This window comes from Bemisia tabaci, chromosome 5, assembly GCF_918797505.1.
Source record: "Bemisia tabaci chromosome 5, PGI_BMITA_v3".
In the NCBI taxonomy this organism is placed as follows: Eukaryota; Metazoa; Arthropoda; class Insecta; order Hemiptera; family Aleyrodidae; genus Bemisia; species Bemisia tabaci.
Window position 1 is genome coordinate 9088023 of NC_092797.1, and position 20646 is coordinate 9108668.

The window sequence follows — 20646 nt, forward strand, 5'->3', positions numbered from 1 at the left end:
TGTAATTTGTAATAGGATAGGATTTCTCCACGCGGTGTGTCATGCCGCAATCAGGAATCGTTCCATCCAAATTGCATTCAAACCAATTTATCCAACTACACACTTTGAATTATTTAATTTTTGCCTTTAAAATATAATTATCTGAATGGTTGTGAAGTGAAAGTTCTGAAGATATTAGTGGTATCCTCTCTGTCTATCGCTCTTTATCTGTTTCTTCCTTTGCCATACTTATCGATGCCTTCCATAATGGATGTTAAGGTAGGTTTTGGTTTTACCATATTTTCCCGTTTTATGAAATTGATGTAATTTGTTCATTCCTCAGACAGAAATGGCTCTGGTACTGCATTAGTAAAAGCTCAACTCAGAATGTCTAATCTTTCATCCACCTTTTTCTCCGCCTTTGTTGGATGAAGAACTTGGATGATATGTGTACAATTGGATGAAAAATTGAATGGGGTAGACCCTGCTGCACACTTCTTATGGGGAAGTGCACCACAATCCATTTTTAATTTTTTTATTTCAATTAATTCCTCTCAAGATGCTGATGAAAAGTCATGATTACATCAGCTCAGTATGATGCACTGTTTTCGCTTAAAGTTTCAATTATTCGGAGATAAAGAGTCAAAAAGATTCCTCATTTCAGCTCTTGAGTTAATGGTCCGCTGTGTGTCAACAAGGAAATCAGGGGAACTCCAGCACCCAGCGGCAGTCTTATCTTGGATTCTGCACGCCTTTTTTCTTGACCATCCAAATCAGTTTCATAATAGGAAAGTTGGAGAAAAACAGTGAGTGTCAAATGATGAGAGGGAGATGGCCCCAGAGTCGGCAGAAACAGATGAGAAGACAGACATGCACTACTATTTTCCTCATTTCCATCAGGCCTGTTCTCGAATGCCTTGTTCTTTTTGACTCTTTACTGCTGTATAATTGAAACTTGGTTCAAAAGCGTGTATTGTAGAAACTTGGCGCAATGATGACTTTTGATCAGCATCTCGAGAGGAGTTGAATGCAATAGAAAAATTAAAAATTGATCCCGGTGCACTTTCCCATAAGGAGTGTGCAGGGCTTTCTGAATCTATAGTCACCTTCAACTTTTCTATTAAACTTTCCATAAGTTGGAGCGCTTACATGTGTCAGGAATTAGCGATATCAGCACTGATTCTCATGTAAAATTTTGCAAGGAACACGTTGGTGCCCCTGGTTTTCTCTGAATCAAACTTCTAAACTCATTAAAAGCTCTTGAAGCTGAGGTTGTGATGGAGGGTATATCCCACGCTATCCTGAAAGTCCACTTCTATATCAAGTCAAACTTTCCATGCCAAGATAGGGAGCAAATACATCAACAGGGTTGCCACTTTATACGGTGACTCTAGTACCGAAAACACAGCAACCTTGCCAATGTATTTACTCTCTATCTTTGCATGGAGAGTTTGACCTGACCAAGAGGTGGACTCTCATAGATAGCAAGGAATATCCTCTCCATTACGGCCTCAACTTTGAGAGCTTTTCTCCAGCTTTGGAATATGTTTCAGAGAAAGCAAGTGGCACCACCGTGTTTCTTGCAAAATTCAATGAAAGAAAAAGTACTTTAATCGCAAATCCCCCACATATGCAAGAGCTCCATATGTGGTGCTGAAGGCAGATAAACCTAAGCCTAATGCAGGTGCTTAAACTTTTCACCCGACCATTGCGGATGAAAATTGAATGGAAAGTTAAACTCAAATTATTTTATTCAATTCATCATCACTGCCTTTTGATGCCTTCATCACACCAGACATTGGCTTTTTAGCTGAGCAACCGGTCGTCTCACGGCTTTTATGGCTCTTTTTCTTTTTGCAAACTATGGAGCTGAGGCAAGAAAAGCGGTTTAAACGCAATCACTGTGCAAGAGCACAAGTATTTTTGTCTGTTCAGAGCTCTTTTTATTCGAACCACAGAAAATGGCAATGGACCAACTTGCGTCCAGCTGATATGCCTCCATTATATGCCAACATGAACATAAACAAATGCATTATCACCCTCTTTTTTAAATTTTTTCTTCTGGGGAACCATTCCAAATCGAAGGGGATCCCGTTTCATTTGTTCCTTGGATTTTAACAAAGCCCTTTTACGGAAAGAATCGTGCCCGCAATACTCACTGTGTTGTCCCTTAAATCTAAGGCCAGCTGAAAGGAATGCCCTCTGTTTTTTTCAAGGTTTGAATAACTGGCAGGGGCGTAGCTAGGAAATTTCTCGAAGGGGGGCCCGGAGGGCATGGGACCACCTCTCGTGGTGAAGAGAGTGGGGGGGGGGGGTGAGAAATGGAGGATCCTGTTTTTCTGGGGGGGGGGGGGCAGGCCCCCTCAGGACCCCCCTAGCTACACCCATGATAACTTTTGCGCGATATTGATCACCATCTTCACTGTTTTCAGTCCAAAGATGAAGCAGCAGATGAAAGTAATGATATTCAAGATACTTTAGAAGCTTTTGATGAAATCGCAGCAGCTAGTGAAAAACTCAGTGCCTCAGTCAACAATTTACTCTCCAAAGATAAAGATTGTCTCGTGGCGGATGAAGTGAGTCTTGCATGCTTTCAGTTGATGTTTTAAATGTAATGAAATATTTAATGATCAGGGGATATCAAGAAGAATCTAGCTGTCTTGACAAATTTTCAACAACGAAACAATTTGCCATAATTTTTTTTCTCCTTCTTCTCTACATTTTATTTTTATCATTACGTTTTCAAACTTTTCCAAAATGCTTAAGTTTGCCTTCATAATCTTCTTATCTCTAGACTTTCATAGTAGGTATTTTCTGCACGACTGCAGACCTTGAACAATCAAGGTAGGTAGCTCTGATTACCATGATTTTTGCCAAAAGGCTGCAGAATTATTTTATTTCATTTGTTCCTTGATTTGTTTCATAAAAGAACACTTTAAAAGAGATAAAGCAGATGCTGCTGTTTCACAAAATAATTAATTCCTTTTTCATTCCAGGGCCTGAGCATCCTTACCGTCAAAAATCATCTGCTATTGCAGTACCTCACAAACCTGGTTTTCACCATTTTGAGCAAATGCAGTGGCAAATCAATTCAGAATAGTCCCTCAGTGGGTGAGTATGATCATTTAACAATTCATGAGGCCATAGATTAAGTGAAACTTAACACAGGCTGTTGACACTGGACATTTTCTCTTCCCATAGACTTAGGATTGTAAGATTTGCCTCCCTAACTTTCCCACACCTTCAAGAAATGTTATCAAAAGGCAAAATGCAAGCTTCAACTGAAAATTGATCAATGTCTAAGTATACACAGATTTTGCAAAAAAGTAATGAGTTTACATTTTCACAGCCAGTGCTAGAGGGAAATAAAGGGCAAATTACCAGTTTAACTTTCCAGGCTAAACTGCGTTTGGATTTTGAGGGAGAAGTCCAAATTTTTCTTAATCAATACTAAATAGAAATGTTAATATCTTGAGCAGGAGTGAGCTGCGATAATTTTTGATGAGCTAATCATGTTTCATGTGAAATTTTATAGAGGAAACATATGTTTAAATGGTCGAGCTTATACCTTCTCTAGTGGCCCATTACCTGCTTAAGTTACGAGGAGATACAAATATGAAATCATTGGAATCTCAGTTTGAGAGCATCATATTATGAAGTTTCGTTTAATTATGAAGACTGCAATGGATCCTCAAGATTGCTCAGTTGTAGCTGATGTTAAATTTTTATCAAGGGAATGACTTTCGATTACTTCTGAATAGCTCCTTTGCTATCTTATTTCATTGTAATTTTGTGTTTCAGTTTTTAGTAAAATTTTTTACTCTCAAGTTCTTTTTTTTCTGCTTATATTTGGTTTTCGCCAGCCCGTTGTTTAATAACCATACAAATTCATCGCTACCCTAAATCAGCATTGAGCAGACAGCCACATTTTAGGGAAATAAACGGCCACTGTGTAAAATCAGCCATTTGTATGAACCTTTTTTTCTTCCTTCTAGAACGACTAGTTGAAATAAGAACTGTTATTGAAAGGATACGACCTCTCGAACAAAAGTTGAAGTATCAAATTGACAAGTTAGTGAAAATCGCTCTGACTGGTGCTCCTAGTGCGGATGATGGTACACAGTTCCGAGCCAATCCCACAAGCCTGATGAATGATGTAAGTATGAAATTCTAGATGATTTTTTGCACAAACTGGAAATCTATATCTTTTTTTCGCACAGGAGAAATCAAGCTTCAAAGGTTACAATTTTGCCCTCCCCCCCCCCCTCTCCCCCAGTGTTGCTACCAATTTTGGGAATTCTGAAATTTTGTGAAAAAATGTTTTACCTATAGAAATCTGAGAGGGGAGAAAGGGAGAGGAGAAAAATGGAGCATTTTGAATCAAGCTTATCGGTAAAATTTCAACTCCTTTTTTCCAAAAACCCATGATTTTTGACGCATTTATGGACTCAAAAGCAATAATTTTTATATGTATGTCTATCAAAAACCCCAAATGGTCGTAACTCAATTTTCAATGGTAGGGACTTGAGACTTACATTCACATAGCACCCTGCTAGGAAAACCAAATGAAGTGCTAGCTAAATTTTTGTATTTTTTGATATTATGTTCTTAATGACCCTGTCATGGGCGCTGAAATGCCTCTTCACCTTAACTTTCCTTTTACATTTTCGTATTAGAACAAGAATTAGTGATTCCTGGATTTATTCACTTCTCATCTTTCCAGTTCGGCTCTCAACCCATCTTTCAGCAATTGGCTACTCTTGTAACGACTACACTTGCTTCTGATAGCTCTGATGATCATGTGTCTCTTTGTTGCCTCATTGGTCACCTTTTTGCCTTTTGGTTGCCTCTTTTTATTAACCAATCGGGTGACTCCATTTTACCAAAGCCAATGGTGACGACACAACCTCTGTAAGTAGCAAAGCAACCTTCTGCTTGAGGTCCATCCACATGATCCATGGCTGTGGCATTTTGCACTCTGTCCCTTCTAGCAAAGTCTGTTTTAAGTGTTACCCCATGGAAACATGTACCTCAAAATTGCAAGCATAAGTTTTTTGGTCCAGCAATTTTCTCCCATCATTTCGCTCTCCTATGTTTGTAGTTATTTCACTCTCCCTTTGCAATACCATCAAAGGGTTGTTTCAGCCATTGATGTTACATAATGCCATGAATCCTGTTCGAACTCTGTGATTTGGTTCAAGCAGTGTTTCTCTCACTTTTCTGTGTTCTCTGCGGCTCACTGACACTGAGATCCACCCTACTGCCAGTGTTGATTAAAGCGCAGTTGAATAGCAAATTGTGCAGAATTTTTACTCAGGCCTCTTTATGGAGTCGTAACTCTGGCTTTATTTCGGATATTCGGAGCTTTTTTATTTTTAAGCAATTCTCACCAAAAATGCAAGGCTTCTGTATTAACTTCTTGCCTGGCGTGCAGCTAGGAAAGAAGAATTTTCCTTAATCATCAACATTCCAATTATATTATGTGTGTCAAACTACTGAAAAATTATCCTTCGTGGGGGGCTTGTGCTCCGGGGATAGCCGTCTTGGGTCTCCATGCTGAAGAAATACACTCAGTCTGATTGCAGTACTGCTATGCGTAGCGCAGACTAAGGAATTTCTGGTAGGAATGAACAAAAGGGCTGTCTGAATGATGATGAAGGCAGCGAGAGGTGAAAGTGATCAACAAGGATTTTTTTTTTGGATGAAAACGACCAAAACACTCTTGTGAGGGAATCAATTACGAGGCAAATTTGCAGACTAAGCCACAGCTCACTTCGGCACAGAATCTCTTAATGCTCTGTCTGATCTCTCTCGACCTTGTGACACGGCGTCTGCCAATTGTGTATCCTCTCTAATATGCGTATGCGCCGTCTGTGTATCAGAGAAAAGGACAGAGAGTAGCGTTGTCAAATATACTCCAAAATTGGAAAGATTTTATGCCAGATAGTCAGAAACAAATTTTTCTCCAACACTTTTAGCCCTTTTTATCTCAACATATACGCACAGAATCTTCAAGTTTTAAAGCTAATTTTGCTCATGAGGTTGGAAAGAACACATTAAATCGGAACAATGCTTAGCTAGTGTCAAATTCCATTGCCTTCAGTGCAGGGTTCCATCTGATTTATCCATTACGTATGGATAAAGCCAGTACGATTTATTTGGGCAACAGTTTTTTTCATTAATTGGAAACTCGAATTTTTCTCTTTCTCTATTTTCAGAAGTGTCCTCTGGTACAGTTTATCTTTATACCTTCTACAATGTAATTTTACCATTCAGTTGCATTACAATTTCCAAAAACTGCTACATCTTTATCCAAGGAACTTGAAAGTCTTAAATTTACTAAGATATTATCAACTATCTCCCGTAGTTTGTTACTGTCCATATTTTCTTAATAGTTGTCTACTATGGCAGTAGCTCGTAAAAATGTTTTCAAATTTTCTTAATTAACTCTTGGGATTTGTTTGCAGTCAGAAGAAAGTGATGAAGATGAAGATGCCAGACCAAAGGGAATGGATCCTACTGATGATAGCTCTAGAAACGTCGGTGGAAAATATGTTCCTCCTCGCCTCGCAGCAGTGAAATATGGTTAGTACAATTAAAGCAGACAATTTTGTATTTTTACTGTTTCTCTTGAATTACTCTCCTTTCCTGGTGAATTTTGTAGTTTACAGACATTGCAAAATGTATAGACAGTATTATAGTCAGCGAAATCAGTACTTTTCCTGATCCAACAAGAATTAACTTCTAAAATTTAGTGGATTATGAAGTTTTTATCCAACTCAGAAAATAATGTAAGTTTTTTTTAAAAAATAATTCACAAGGCTCTCAATGGGACGTATTTCTGCTTAACAGACTAACTAAACTATGCGCATTATGGCGTGAGCCCCATTATGCATTTATTCTTATAGATCTCAGGGTTCATTCTTAATGCACATAGTTTCGTTTGGCAGGAATACGTCCCTTGCCAATGTGTATCACGATACATTTTTGTTCTTGCCAGGTCAAGGAAACATGCCGAAAATTCATAACTTCTTGTGTTTACGTTTTATCCAACAACCTTGCCTTGCCTACCAACCCATCCTCCTTTTTTGCATGATCGTAGATATTTTCAAAACTATGAAGATTCTCCACGGCTACTTTATTCCACCATTTCAATTTTAATATTTTGTATTGAATTTCCCTCTTTTTGTAGATGGAGAAGAAACATTGGCATCAAAACAAAAAGATTTGCTGGAAAAGGCCAAGAAACGCGCCTTGAGCAGCTCCATTGTTCAGAAAATGCAAGAAGAATATTTAGACGCTCCTGTTGAAATTGCCCATTCATCTGGTCTGAAGAATGCGATATCTAAGGAGGAACGGGAAAGAACAGAGTACGTATCACAGATACTCGGCCTAATGAAATTTTTTCTGATCCTATCCTGCAACCACTTTTATGATGATCTTAATGAATTAATCATCAACGTCTATAGAGCCATAAACTCTTTGGAGTATGACAATTTTCTGGTTTCTGAGCCTCTGTTTGCGCTTTAGAGGGCAGGGGTGGAGGGGTCAGGGTGGCCTATGACTCCTGAAGGCACTCCAAAGAGAAGAGATCCTGGATGTGCCCAGTGGAGTGTGACTCAACAGAATAATGACTGTGGATGGTCATGCTGTCCATAGAAGGGTTCCATCTAAGGACAGAAAAGATGAAGGGGGAGGTCCCAATGAGATACTCAGAAGGGCCTCTATCCGAGGTACTCAGCCGCGCATGGGAAGGACCAGAAAAAGGAGAAAGACCAGAGAAATCATCTCAGCCAGATTTGAGGACAAGAGAGTCTTCTACCGACTGAGATGTTCAGCCAGTAAAAGGGATGAGAGCAAGAGAAAGAAATGGAAAGGGAGGGTAAGAGAGGTTCCCACCAGCCAAGGAACTCAGCCAGAAGGGGGAGAGAGAGAGAGAAGGCAAGAGAGAGGTTCCCACCAGCCGAGAAACCCAGCTAGAGGTGGGGAAGGGAGAGAGAGGGTATGAGGGAGAGGTTCCCACCAGCTGTGAAACTCAGCGGTGAGGGAACAATTGTAGAGAACTTACCTTAAAGCGTTGAGAGGCGAGTGGTCTTCGACCGAGAGCGCTGATCGAATGACAATCTTCTGGCCGGTGGCCGCTCTTTTATAGACGGTTCGCGTCCACAAGTCGCGCGCCGCTACGAGCCGCGTCGCGGATCGGGCGGGCTCGGTTATGATCGGTCGTGGTCGGTCACTGGCGGCATGGATGCCACGTCGCGCGCATAGTTGCCGCTGATTTCGTTAACGTCGAATATCAGTCGTGGAGTTAACCGCCATCTTCCTTTCTTAGTTGCTTTACATCATTCCTTACGGGGCCCTGAGATATAACGAAATAAGGAGAAAGAGAACAAATTGACGAAGCTCATATCTGTTGTAGCAGCATGCCTTTCAAACAGGGGTTTTAAAGACACGAAGAATGTACAGATTATTTAATTCTGTGAAAGGAAGTGAAAATTTATGAGCGCAGTACAGTTGAAGAAATGTTATTGATAATGACAGGAAAGCAGTGGCATTGAGCACATGGACAAATTCAAGAATTTATTTACAGGGTGCATGAGAACATCTCATTCAGGAGAGTCTCAGAAATATAGGACTTTCTAATCTTTCTAATCTGAGACTTAAAGGAAATCAATCAAAAGACAGTGGTTGTTAGCGCATTCGTACCATTCAACATACAGTCACGGCCCCTCTTGCCCTTCTGTAGACTCTTCGTCTCTCCACTCCTCCATTACCCCCCCCTTCCTGCCACCTTCTCATTACATGTACCTTTCTGTGTCGTCAAGACAGCTGCCAAAACTAACCGATCAACACCCCTCAGTTTCTCATATATCTGGGGAACATCGAGAGACCCAGCTCTGAAGGGGGACCAGTACTGCCCTGATAGCGAAGAGAGCAACAAGTGCATGCTGGGATGAACCGCGAGACATATAAAAGTATGCACTAACCATGGCTTATACAGAAATGCACTTACTGCTCTCTTCACTGTCACGGTAGAGTAAAGGGGTCTCCCTGGAAAAACTTGGAACATGGATATATCTCGGAAGCAAATTTAAGCTGCTCTCACCGAACAATAGTTTGAAATATAATTTTGATGATGATAGGAGTAGACTTTTTTTTCCTTTTTTTCTCTGCGTTGTGCTGATAACTGGGATAAATCACTGCTCATTAGGTAACCAGTAAAATGTTTATCAACATGAAATGAGCTCTGTTCCACACATAATTCATGGACGGTGAAACTATCAGACTAAGTATCTTGTTTGCAGTGTTTAAAAATCTCCACTTCCATTTTATTTTTTCAGAGGAGTACATATCAATATCATTCTTTGAAGTTTTCACTGAATTTACTTCGCACAGAGAGGATAAAATGCAGCTTTTTCAAGAATTGATGTTGAGTAGTTTTTCATTAAAAAAATAATGCATGACTGGAAGTCTGCAACGTAGCACACCAAGATACGTCGTTTGATAGTTTCACCGTCTACATGCATTCTTATGAACATAAAATATGATAGTTTTACTCTCTCTGAACCTTATGCAAATCGGTTGAGGAAATAAGACGCATTTGGGGGTCTTCACATTCTTCTCCTTTGTGGTGTGGTCATTATCTAAAATAACCCGTCTATTTAACCAATTTTCAAGAGGTGATAAAATTTAATGGAGAAATATATTAGTCAAAGTTTTTTCAAAAGCATCAAATGAGATTTTGACGCTTGCTTTATTTTCTGCTTTGTAAATGTGTGGAGACTTCTTGCTGGGCATTTGGTTTCTATTTTATTTTTTTTTCCAGGTATGAAGAAACCAACTACACACGATTACCTCGCACGAAGAGAGACAAAATATTGGCAAAGCAAAGAGCAGCTTTAACCTCAAGCAGTTTCGGTGATGAGCTAACAAAATTTGATGACTTTCAAACTCTGGATCAAGAGCTGAACAGATTTAATAAAAAAAGGAAAAAATCTTTTAAATCCTCTGGTAAAAAGAAGAAGAAAATGTCCTTCAAGAAGAAAAAACGTTTCCATAAGTAATCTATGGAGCACCGTTTTTATCTCTTTATTCAGGCATGCAACGTATGCTACCCCTAGCACATACATTGTGATCAAGACGGTATTAAGTATGATTTCATTTTTTCAAATGTTAATAAAAAGACACAAAACACGACTCTCCTCAAAAAGAGTTCTTTCTCTTATATTTTTCTTGTGAATTATTCATAATGGAATAATGAATCTTTCATGGCGCAATAGTAGGTACCCTACAAAGATGAGGGCAGGAAAATTCACCTTTCTGAAGATTGGTAGTGCTACTCATCAGGATATGGCTACTTCTAAAGAGATAAAGTTATGTGGCTACTTCTGATGTATTTATGTAGTTGCCACATTTAAAACGCTTCTAAGCGCTCTGCAACACCCATCTACTTCTTTTAGCGACCTTGCCAGAGTTCCAGTAGCAATTTTATCCCTTCATTTCTTGTTTGACACCACCCATCTAAGATTCGGCAAGGCGCTCTCTTCATTTTCTGCTATGGGAGACCCAACGGTAGTTCAATTGTTGGTTTCCGAAGTCATATGGGTGTATACTTTTTTTTTCTATCTACCTAAAATATTGTGGTGAGCTAGTAAATTGGGAGCTAAATAAACTCGAAAAGTTCTCTTTCACTATCGCCTAAATTGGAGTGAAGTTATTCAGCCTGATACTTGCTTAGTTTTCTCAATAAGAATTTCCCAAGAATAATTCCAGTTAATCCACCTATTGTAAATAAAAATAAAAATCCTGTATATCAAAGAACAAGAGGACTGAATTTATTGGACTTTATCCCACCCAAAGTAGCAAGCCAACTAAAAATTTTGATTCCTGTAGGAACAGCAATAATTATATTTGGTTGTCTTAGGACAACCTTTAGATGTTTTGAACCTTTGATTAAATCTTTTAAATCAAAGAAACAAAAAAAGTTAAGAAAGTAGAAACATTTATTTTTTCAAAATCTCCATATCTGGTATAAGAGTCAAATAAAGCTTAAAGAATAATTTTTTGTACGTTTGTTGTTCACAAAGTTTGGAACTTAGATTTTACAAAACTACTTCTTCTATTTTCAAATTTTTTTAAAAACTACCTACCTGAGAAATAACTTCACTTACCATAAGCCTCGCATAAGCTCAAGTAGTCCCACATTACAAAATCAATTATAAAAAAAAGGAAGAGAAACTAGTCGCCACAGCGAATCAAGTACTCAAATGGAAATCACCATTTGCTTTCTTTTATTGTGTAAATACCAAGTGAGAAAAAAATTCTCATGAAGAAATTCCAATACAGAAACCTGAAGAATTGATTATGTTTTTCAAAATGGAAGCATTCTCTGAAATTCCATAGCCATTGAGAAGAATAAGAAAGCTTTTTATTTAATGTTTCGATATTAGCTTCCTAAAATATCCTTACTATTTTAAGTATTTTTCAAAATAAATTGTTATAATGAATCTACATTTGTTCTATTTTTTACTTTTATCAGTTTCTATTACAAAAATGTGTTAAGTTCTTTTCTGTGTTCTTTCTTTTTCCCAGTTAAATGTGGAACATACTTGTACTCATGGGTTATGCGAACACCTACAGTATATGATCCATCAGTGTGGTTCAATCTTATGAACATATGTTGAGCAGTAAAACTTTGTGAGATAACATAATGTTTGAAAGAAGAGATTTGAGAACAGTTCAAACTGTACAGAAAGAAATACAACCCCCCCTCCCCCCCTCATTATTATAAGAAGAAGATGGTAGTATCAAAACATAAAACCTAACAACTTAACATTAAAAACTGAAGTTAACAGACTTGCTACAAATGGAATAGAAATGAACGAGCACCAGCAGAGGTAAATTGTGTCAAAAAGAAAAGAAATTGCAAATCTACTTAACTTACTTCTACAGTATGATCTTACTGAAGTTTAAGAATGGTATCGCAGATAAAACTCAAAAGACACATATCTTAGGAACGGTCAAACAAAATGCCCGCCCTTCTTGTATTTTCTTTTCTTTTCTTCATTTTCTTCAGAGAGAGGAACGTGCTCAAGGGCAAGGAAACTTTTATAGAAAAATAAGCCAACGTCATGTAAAATTTTCACTGAAAATCCTTCAGGACTGGCAGAAAAATCGTGAATATTTCCACAGAAAAATGTTTCTCAAATTTCCAGTTTTCCAATTAAAAATAAAGCATAACAGATTCGCTAACCAGGTTACGTGGTTCCTGTGTTGGACTCTTGATATTTTTAGAACGGAGACATAATTTATTTGAAATTTTTTTTGAAAACTGAAAAACTTGAAACAAATTTTTGATGACAAAGAGCAGATTTAGTCAAAGGAGCTCCATTTTGGAACATTTCTTCATCTTAGCGCCTGTATGGATGTAAGCGGAGATACAGATACGAGTGCTGTGGTATAAATACTTTTAGCGATTTTCGGGAAACAATCAAAAAGATCAATGTTTGCAGATTCAGAAAGTATAAAACGAATTGTTATAAGCACTTAACTTTGGTTGTCCTTACTAACTAAACTAAGGGGAAACTTATCCAAAAGATTCCAAATTTACCAAGTGAGGATTGTAAACTAAACATACCATTGATGTGTTGCAAATCACCGATCGGATGAAAGTAACATGCATATTTACATCACACAGTAGATTACAAATCCAGAGGTAACAAGACAAAAAAATATAAAGAGCAACTAATGGTCCTAAAAAGGCAATGCAATCTATGCGAACTAATTACAGCATAGAAGAAATTAAAGAACTTAAACTTTAAATTCTATTCACAACCTTATGGCTATCAGAACGACACATATAACAGAAACATCTGCACTAACCAAGCCTACTTTGGGCTAAAACCAATTGGTTCTTGATTTTTCTGTTAATCGTGTTTCATTGTTTTTCGTTTTTCCAGTAATTTTATTCAGGAATAGAAGATTGGACATAGTGCTGCAAGAGCAAGGAGTGTAATCATAGTCAACTTCTCGATGGCACTGAATACATAAATTCTGTTTACTTTTTCTTCTTTGTATGTACCTCCATGGAGTCACGAATGTTGAGGCAACCACTGATGTCTTCATTCACCTTGGTTAAAAATTAAACTCTTGAGAACCCGTGCATGAAATAATCAATCACATTCTTGAACTCCCATAAGGAAAGAATCAGTGTAAATGCTGTTAGAATTTAAGCCTTCATCATACCCGGTTACGATAGAAATTTTAAAACTTTAAGGGACTCACAGCTACCAAGGCCTACTTGTCCCTTGGCGGAGAGATTGGGTCCATCGTCTGTCAATTAAAACAGTTCTTGGCAGGGAAAAAAAAAGAATTCTATATCCTTATTGTTAGTCAGTCTTTGAAGAATGATTAAGGGTGTATTTGAGTAGAGCTTTGCAGTTTTAAATAATACCAAATAAAAAACTTCTGTAACTTATTCTTTGCTTGCCAAAATTTTCCAAGACAAGGGATAAGTTCGAAAATCATACTCCAGTTCTGTATGGTTGTGAATGCTGGTAGTTATAAGTTTAACTTTCAGCATCCTGTGCAATATTGCCCCTGGGAAATGATAAGAAATCAGGATAGTCGCAGCCGGTATAACCGCCAATCTCGGCTGCATACTCAATGATATTCCTCCAGTAGCAGTCGTGTCCCAGAAGGTGAGGATTTCCGATTACGATCATGAGCGCCCTTGCTCTAGAAGTGGCAACATTCACTCTGAATGGGTTCTTCAAAAATCCAAGCGCGTGTTGAATGTCGATGTCCCTTAGATCCTCCCGGCTTCTGACCACAGATACAATTATGATAGGCCTTTCTTGTCCTTGAAATTCTTCTACTGAACCTATTTTGGGTACGGGAAGTCTCATTTCATTGATCATGCCTCGGATCTTGGACGCCTAGAACACAAGAGGAAAGTTGATTGAAAAATTATGAAAAAAATTTCTGAGTGGCTGAAATTGGAGAAGGTGGCAAGTGAATGAAATTTGAGAAAAATTTTTTTATGCAGCAGAAGTCTCCAGAAACAACAGCATCACGGATAAATGCAACAAATTCTTCTGTTTTTTTTTTTTTTTTTTTTTTTTTTTTTTTTTTGAAAGGAAATTAACAGATGATTCTTGGTGAAATTTTCATTACTTGTTCAAAAATATTTATAGAATATCTCAAATAAATGTTTTGTTTAGTTTCCTTGTGGAAAAATGAGAAATATTAAAAATTAAAATGCTACGATGGCGAAACGCATTTTTAGACTTTCAGCTGCTCTGATGCAGGATTTTTGGATGAACCTTTGTTCCCAATTCAACGCAACATCGCAGACTGTCATCATTTCGAAGAATTTTGGCTCTTTTCAATTCTCGGTTAAGCGGTTGCATGATTGGAGAACTGCCTTAAAAGAATCAGCCTTTTGGAAAGTGTGAGTATCATTACTAAAAAGTTATTTTTTAATCCTGATTTCTTTGAAGTTGGTATGTGAAAAGCTCTAATTTAATATAAACTGATTAAGCTCAGAAGGTTACAAAGAACATGATATCAAAGCAGGACAAAATTATGTCAGGAGTTTTACATACTTAGTGTTATATATTTTGTTTGGCTGAAAAAATTCGAACGGCGCACTGTTTTCAGAGAAGATCCATTCCCTTAAAGAAACCAGTGTCCTGTGAAACAGGAGGCCAGTAATCCCAAACCACAGAAACAAGCTCTACCCAAGAGGAGAAGCTCATAGGCGTAGGGGTAGATAGCTACGCCTATGAGCGCTGTGAGGTTGCTGGGGAAGGCCTAGCCCCCCCTATCACAAGAGGGTCTGGGGGCCTCTCCCGGAAAATTATTGAAATTTCAACTCAAAACGTATTTTGAGGATTTTTGTGACGCAAACGTTCCATCAATTCCTGCACATCATTTCAGCTCAAAATATTTTTGAATTGTTACAGAGAGTTATCGTTCACAAAGATTTTTTCCGAAGTAAAGAATTTCTGAAGAGGGCCAGATAATACTACTTTCGATTCTGGGGGGAGGGGGGGGGGCACCCCTGCTCTCCCTAACTGCGCCCATGGAAAAGCCTCAAATCTAAGGATATGAGAGAATGGAGCGAAAGCGACAACACAGAACTCCACTTCACTCAAAAACAAATTATTGAAAAGACTAAGATTGTGCCAGCCAACATATTTACCGACTTATTTAAAACTTAAAATACATGATAATCCCTATCAAAAGACATACTCAATGCTAAGTCCAAACTCTTATGAATAAGTATCACTGGTTGGATCAGAGTTTTCATCAAACAAGAAAAATTCAAGGTTTGATGACAGTAAATCCTGTTCCAGATTTTCCCTAACTCTTCAGTGACCCTGTTTTGGGTACAGTCATATTCTGGGTAGTTCATATTTTTATGACTTCTTTATGGGAATTTAATTTTGAAAACTCAAAATTTACCTGTTTTTGATAGGGAGTGATGATCCCAACAGAATCTTCATCATAGCCTACTGCATAGATGTTTTTAAGATGGATCACCACCTGCATGAGCTCCTGCGGATTATACCATGAGGGGGAGTCTCTTTCCTGAAGGTTTTCACCGCGAATTCCTTGAAAAATAAATGGACAAGCCAACTCTGGATCTCGGATTGAGATGGGTAAACAGCTGGCCATCCTCCTCAATACTTCTTCCTCCCTGGAGTTTTTAGTGGATACCTGGAGATGAAAGAGCAATCTTCACATTCGTATGACTGAATATTCTTGGTTAAAATTTTATTTTAATTTGAGGCCCGCTACGTACGTATTTTCAATTCCATGCACATAATTTTATGCATGCCCTCATAAAGCTTTGTGGTGACGTTTGCTATGACCAAGACGAATCCACACAGGTCAGTCATTGCGCATCTTTTTGAAAGCCACTTCCCCGCCCGGCCCCAACTCGGCGGCACTCAATGCTACGTCACAATGGGTGCTCCCATAAGAAATACATTGCAGGCACTCAATACTACCTCACTGCCCAGTAGAGTACCAAAACCTGTCCTCGGGAATGACTGACCTATGTAGATTGGTCTCGGCTGGGACCAGAAATTAAGGATGGAAGTTACAGTAAAGATGATCGCAAAAAACTGAAAGGGTTCAAAAATGGAAATGTAAGTTCATTTTTGTTCCGAGTCACAGCTTTCCAGAGTGTATTTAGACAGAGTTTAACAGAAACACACAAAGTTGTATCATGTTTGAACGAAGAAAAGAAGGTTAGAAGTTTTACCCCTCCATAAGGCTCAATATCGAGGAAAGAACAAAAATGGAAGATTGCACAAAGTAAAAAACTGACGCTAACAATGTTTGGACCATGACCATCACGTTCTTGTAGTGGAAAATTAGAATTTAAAATGGTGGGGGGAAAACACAAATAACTTTTGAGTTGAAGTTATTAATGGAAACTTTCATTCTTGTTTATAAACAATAGGTTCCATGAAATTGCGTTAAAATGGCGCAAGCGCCAAGTCACTTCCAGTTCAAGTTTGCACAAAAGGGGTCTTAAATTCTTTTACGTTTCCATGAGTCTGTGAGTTAAAATTAGAAAATACTAATATACTGTAAATAGCACCTTTACAGTGCAAGGGTCATCATTCTGAATGGGCTAGCTGCGAATATTTAAACTTACATGAGCAATAAGTTCGCCATCGTAAAACCTTCCACTTGTGAATTCCAGTAACTCTGGGACAGCCCTGTAGTTATCAAGAAGTTTAGTGACCAATCGAGGATCATGACCACCTGTTGTTGGAAACCTTTCGATATCTCTGAGGTACGGGAACCGTGAGATGAGACGATATAGCAGTGACTTATCTAATTGTGGTTTGGCTAACTCAGACACAATGACAGGACCTAATTGCATTGGATCACCAGCCAGGATTGCTTGACCATTGTCTTTGTGTAGGAAAGCTGAAAAACAATTGGTGCTTGTTACTAGGACATAAGTCAGCAGATCTATTTCATGCAATTTTTTAAGTTTAAAAGCTACATTGAGATTGCGCAATGAGAAAATGTGAGAGCGGTAGTTGACTGGTAGAGATCCTTCATACTCGAAATTTATGAGAATGGGACAAATATTTCAATTCTCTCCAATACACAACTTAGAATGTGTTCAAATTTACGTTAAGTCAAATGAAACACGATAAAAAAGGTTGAATATCAAGATAATTGCATAAGATTAAACTTTTCCAGGGTTGCCACAGAATTTAGAAGATGAAATTCCCTGACAATTGTAGATATGCCAGATGGTTATGGTTAGAAAGAGTTTTCAGGCAAAATGTGCTGATCGAAACCTTGAATCCATTCTGGACAGCAAATAAAGGTAACCCAATAATTTCTCCCTAACATTGCCAGGTTTCCCCGGTACTCCCTGCGCAACTTTGCTTTTCGCAAAAGATGGAAATAGATCAAGTAAATTAAGGAATTAGGGGAAAATTTGCCACTTGGAAGGTTGTGAATCCCCGTAGTGTTTAGTTTTTAGTGAACTGACAGTAGCAGTTTTGAGATTTGATAGAAATTCACGAAACCTCACTAGAGATATGTAGGCCTGCATTTAAAACATCATATTCATGTTGGGAGGCGACATATGGACTCCACATGATGAAAAGGACAAGACATACTTAAAACTGAAAGATAAATTATAAGGTGTATGTTCCGTTGGAACTAAACTGGGGCTTTAACTGCAAACCTCTCGAACGTCTTGAAAAACAGCGGTCTATCTTTAAAACTTCCAGACAGAATAATGATCAACGAATTTCAGTTATGATGTGATTGAATGGAATTGGCTGATTTTGGAGACCCTGGTGATTTCTTAAAACCAGAGAATCGATTATTTATTTCAGCTATCCTAAGTTGAAGATATGGAGAGATTTAAAAACTTACCCAAGGGAATTAAGATTTCAGGTTCTGTGGTCTGCCCTGCTTCGTCGACAAAAACATGGGTGAAGTGTCCAACGGGGAAACCTAAGGTGTACATAATACCGATGGACGTGCATGTGCTAATTGTAATTTTATGTCGTCCGAGGACTTCTCGGCTGCAAACTTTAATACTGTTTGGACCAGGAGTTTCACTTTTATCTGGATCTTCTTTTATATCAGCGATAGCGGCGTATGGTCTGAGGAAGGGAGGAACACGGCCATCATTCCAGTATGTATATGAAACAAGGCGAACCAATTGCCCTGGATATAAATTCAACCGCTCCAATATCCGCTCAGTAATGAGATCAGCCGCAGAGTTGGATGGAGTTGCCACCAACAGCCTGCATGAAAAAAATTAACAATTTAAACTCAGAGAAAGATAATGATGAAGACACAGTCATGATGAAAAGGCATCAATACTTTATCAATTCACTCCTAGGGCAGATCTGACCCTTTGAATTATTTTTTATTCTTGTATAGAATGTTGGTTTAGTTCCTGGTCGTCCAAGCATGCTCCCTCTAACCTATTTAAGTATAAGTCTAATGGAGAATTTGCATGCAAATTTTTTATTGCTTAATCTGAAAGTGCTTAAAGAGCTGATTTCACAGTATTTTTTATAATTTTTTTCTGATATGGAAAATAGTATAAAAATAGATTTAAAAGTGAGAAAATGCACCGCCTGGTGACGTCATCTGGCAGCATTTCCCATTTAAGCACTTGTATTTTAGCAGATTAGATCGTTTTGTCATATCTTCTTCAATAATTGTTCAATTCATGAATCAAGGGTATCCTCATGTTCAGTTCACTCAGTGTTTTCCACTTAAACACGAAATTCATCAAATTTCGGACACCAGCAAATTCTCTTTTGACTTATTATTTCATCTCTCACCCTCATTCTTTTTGTGAATAAATTGTATATAGTTCCTTCGGAAATTTTACATTGAATAAATGTTTAAAAAAAAAAAAAAAAAAAAAAAAAAAAAAAAAAAAAAAAAATTTGATTGATTGATTGATATCTCCTGATTTTAAAATTTCTTTTAAGAATTCTTGTAGATTGGATGTTAATGTGCAATTTTTGACCTGAAGATAGCTTTAAATAACTTCACAACTTCAGCCGAAGACAAGAAAAAAACATATTTTTAGGACCTTAAGGCTCATATTTTATTTAGTCTTCAAGAAGTACTGATCATCATAGGTTTCCGTGAAATATGGAGGAAGGCCAATTGGATATGATGGAAGGCTCAGGTCTTTCAGGACCCCTGTATTTTGCATTTTTTGGTGGGAGTGGATTGTGAATGCACCACATGAATGAACTACATAAATTGATATTTTGCAATTTTGGGTAACTGGAGATATAGATGTCCCTATGCGATGTGTCTAAATCTAAACTATACCATACAGCTGAGAATAGCAGGCAATAACATCATCCCAAATTAAGACGTTAGAGCAGCAAATGCCATTTTACTTGCAAGACTCATTTCTTGGAGTAGCTATCTAATAACTTGCTATCATGCAGAAGAAACCGTCAAAAAGAGGTAAATGATATCACACTTACCTACTGTCTGGGAGCAAGCTTAAAATCTGAAGAATAGTCTCAACCATTGTTACGGTTTTGCCAGTACCGGGAGGACCGTGAATGATGTAAGGCAAAGGCCGAGCCTCACCTTTCAGAATATTCTTTACAGCTTCTTTTTGACGCATGTTCAAAGATTTATTGTACCATTTAATTCTGTCTTTCTTCGCAACTTGACAAGGTCTAATAACAAGAGGCTTTGTTCTTTTTTGACCATAGCCTCGCCCTGAGGAGGCCCACTTGATTTTTTCCGCCTCTCTTCCCAACTTCGATGAATGATCGAGGTGTTGGTACGCAGCGTCCAGGGAAGATTGCTTGGTTAAAATGGTATTTTTGGATTCGGAAGAGTTTTCAGCAGGAGCTTCAGATTCTTCTATTCCTGAAGTGACACCATTAGTACAACTGACAGGTGATGAACTACTTGCACTACTTGGTGGACTGCGCCTTGCATTTACCTCCAAGATCTGATCTTCATCTAATAAACTGCTTAATTTATCAATTCGGCTGGCACTTGTTTCACAACTGGAAGGACCTTGTGTCTCATAATTGTTTTCTTCATCTTGGAGCTGGACGTCTTCTTCAAGAAAGATAACTTGAGGGGGTTTTGCTTCTCCAATGGAATTCGGAAACAGCCAGTCAACTCCAAGATGATCTTTACTGCAAAAACAGTCTATGGCTTGATGACATTTCTTGTAAACACTTCTGCTCTGTACGAAGCTGACTCGGAAAGTGTTGCTTCTGGCGACTTCATCAAACGCGGGATTAAATTTAAGCAATACTTCATTCACAAGGGTTTTGTGAATGTATCCTTGAAACTGTCTACCTGAAAAAAAGTGATAAAATGAAAACGATAAAACTATGATTTCTAAAGACTTTTATTCATCTAGTAAAATATTAATAGTGAGTCTTTAAATTAAAGTATACAGGGCTGGCGGCTGTCAACATAGATTACTTGAGTGAGTCTAGATTAACTGCGTAGTTAGCACAAAAACCATATAGAAACTCTTCGTTCCTTCAATCTCAAGCAAATTGCTTTTATTGGATACAATGAGGCAAGTAAAATAAAAACTTAAAGATCAATACAATCAAGGGACTGAGGAGTATTTGGTTTTGCCAATCTCCCTATTGAGAATCC

At 38.0% G+C, this 20646-nt stretch overlaps 3 protein-coding genes across 3 annotated transcripts in view; 2 read left to right on the forward strand and 1 right to left on the reverse strand.

Moving 5' to 3' along the window:
- Positions 1–11545, forward strand: LOC109042801 (neuroguidin). Its single transcript, XM_019059727.2, has 7 exons — positions 1–258; positions 2412–2555; positions 2976–3090; positions 3975–4135; positions 6447–6564; positions 7172–7349; positions 9806–11545. Exons 1-7 carry the CDS (start codon positions 235–237, stop codon positions 10041–10043), a joined length of 978 nt encoding a protein of 325 aa, XP_018915272.2. The 5' UTR covers positions 1–234; the 3' UTR covers positions 10044–11545.
- Positions 1–20646, forward strand: part of LOC109042807 (small ubiquitin-related modifier) — a 112793-nt gene that overhangs the window by 21997 nt on the left and 70150 nt on the right. The gene's annotated exons all lie outside the window — the stretch shown is intronic.
- The window catches only part of LOC109042800 (probable RNA helicase armi), a 26955-nt gene continuing 17273 nt past the window's right edge, over positions 10965–20646 (reverse strand). The window contains exons 14-18 of the mRNA XM_072300251.1: positions 19494–20334; positions 17902–18278; positions 16652–16929; positions 15448–15702; positions 10965–13916 (exon numbers count right to left, since the gene is read on the reverse strand). Of these exons, the coding sequence (XP_072156352.1) occupies positions 13548–13916; positions 15448–15702; positions 16652–16929; positions 17902–18278; positions 19494–20334 (2120 nt within the window). The 3' untranslated portion in view covers positions 10965–13547. The remainder of the gene's footprint in view (positions 13917–15447; positions 15703–16651; positions 16930–17901; positions 18279–19493; positions 20335–20646) is intronic.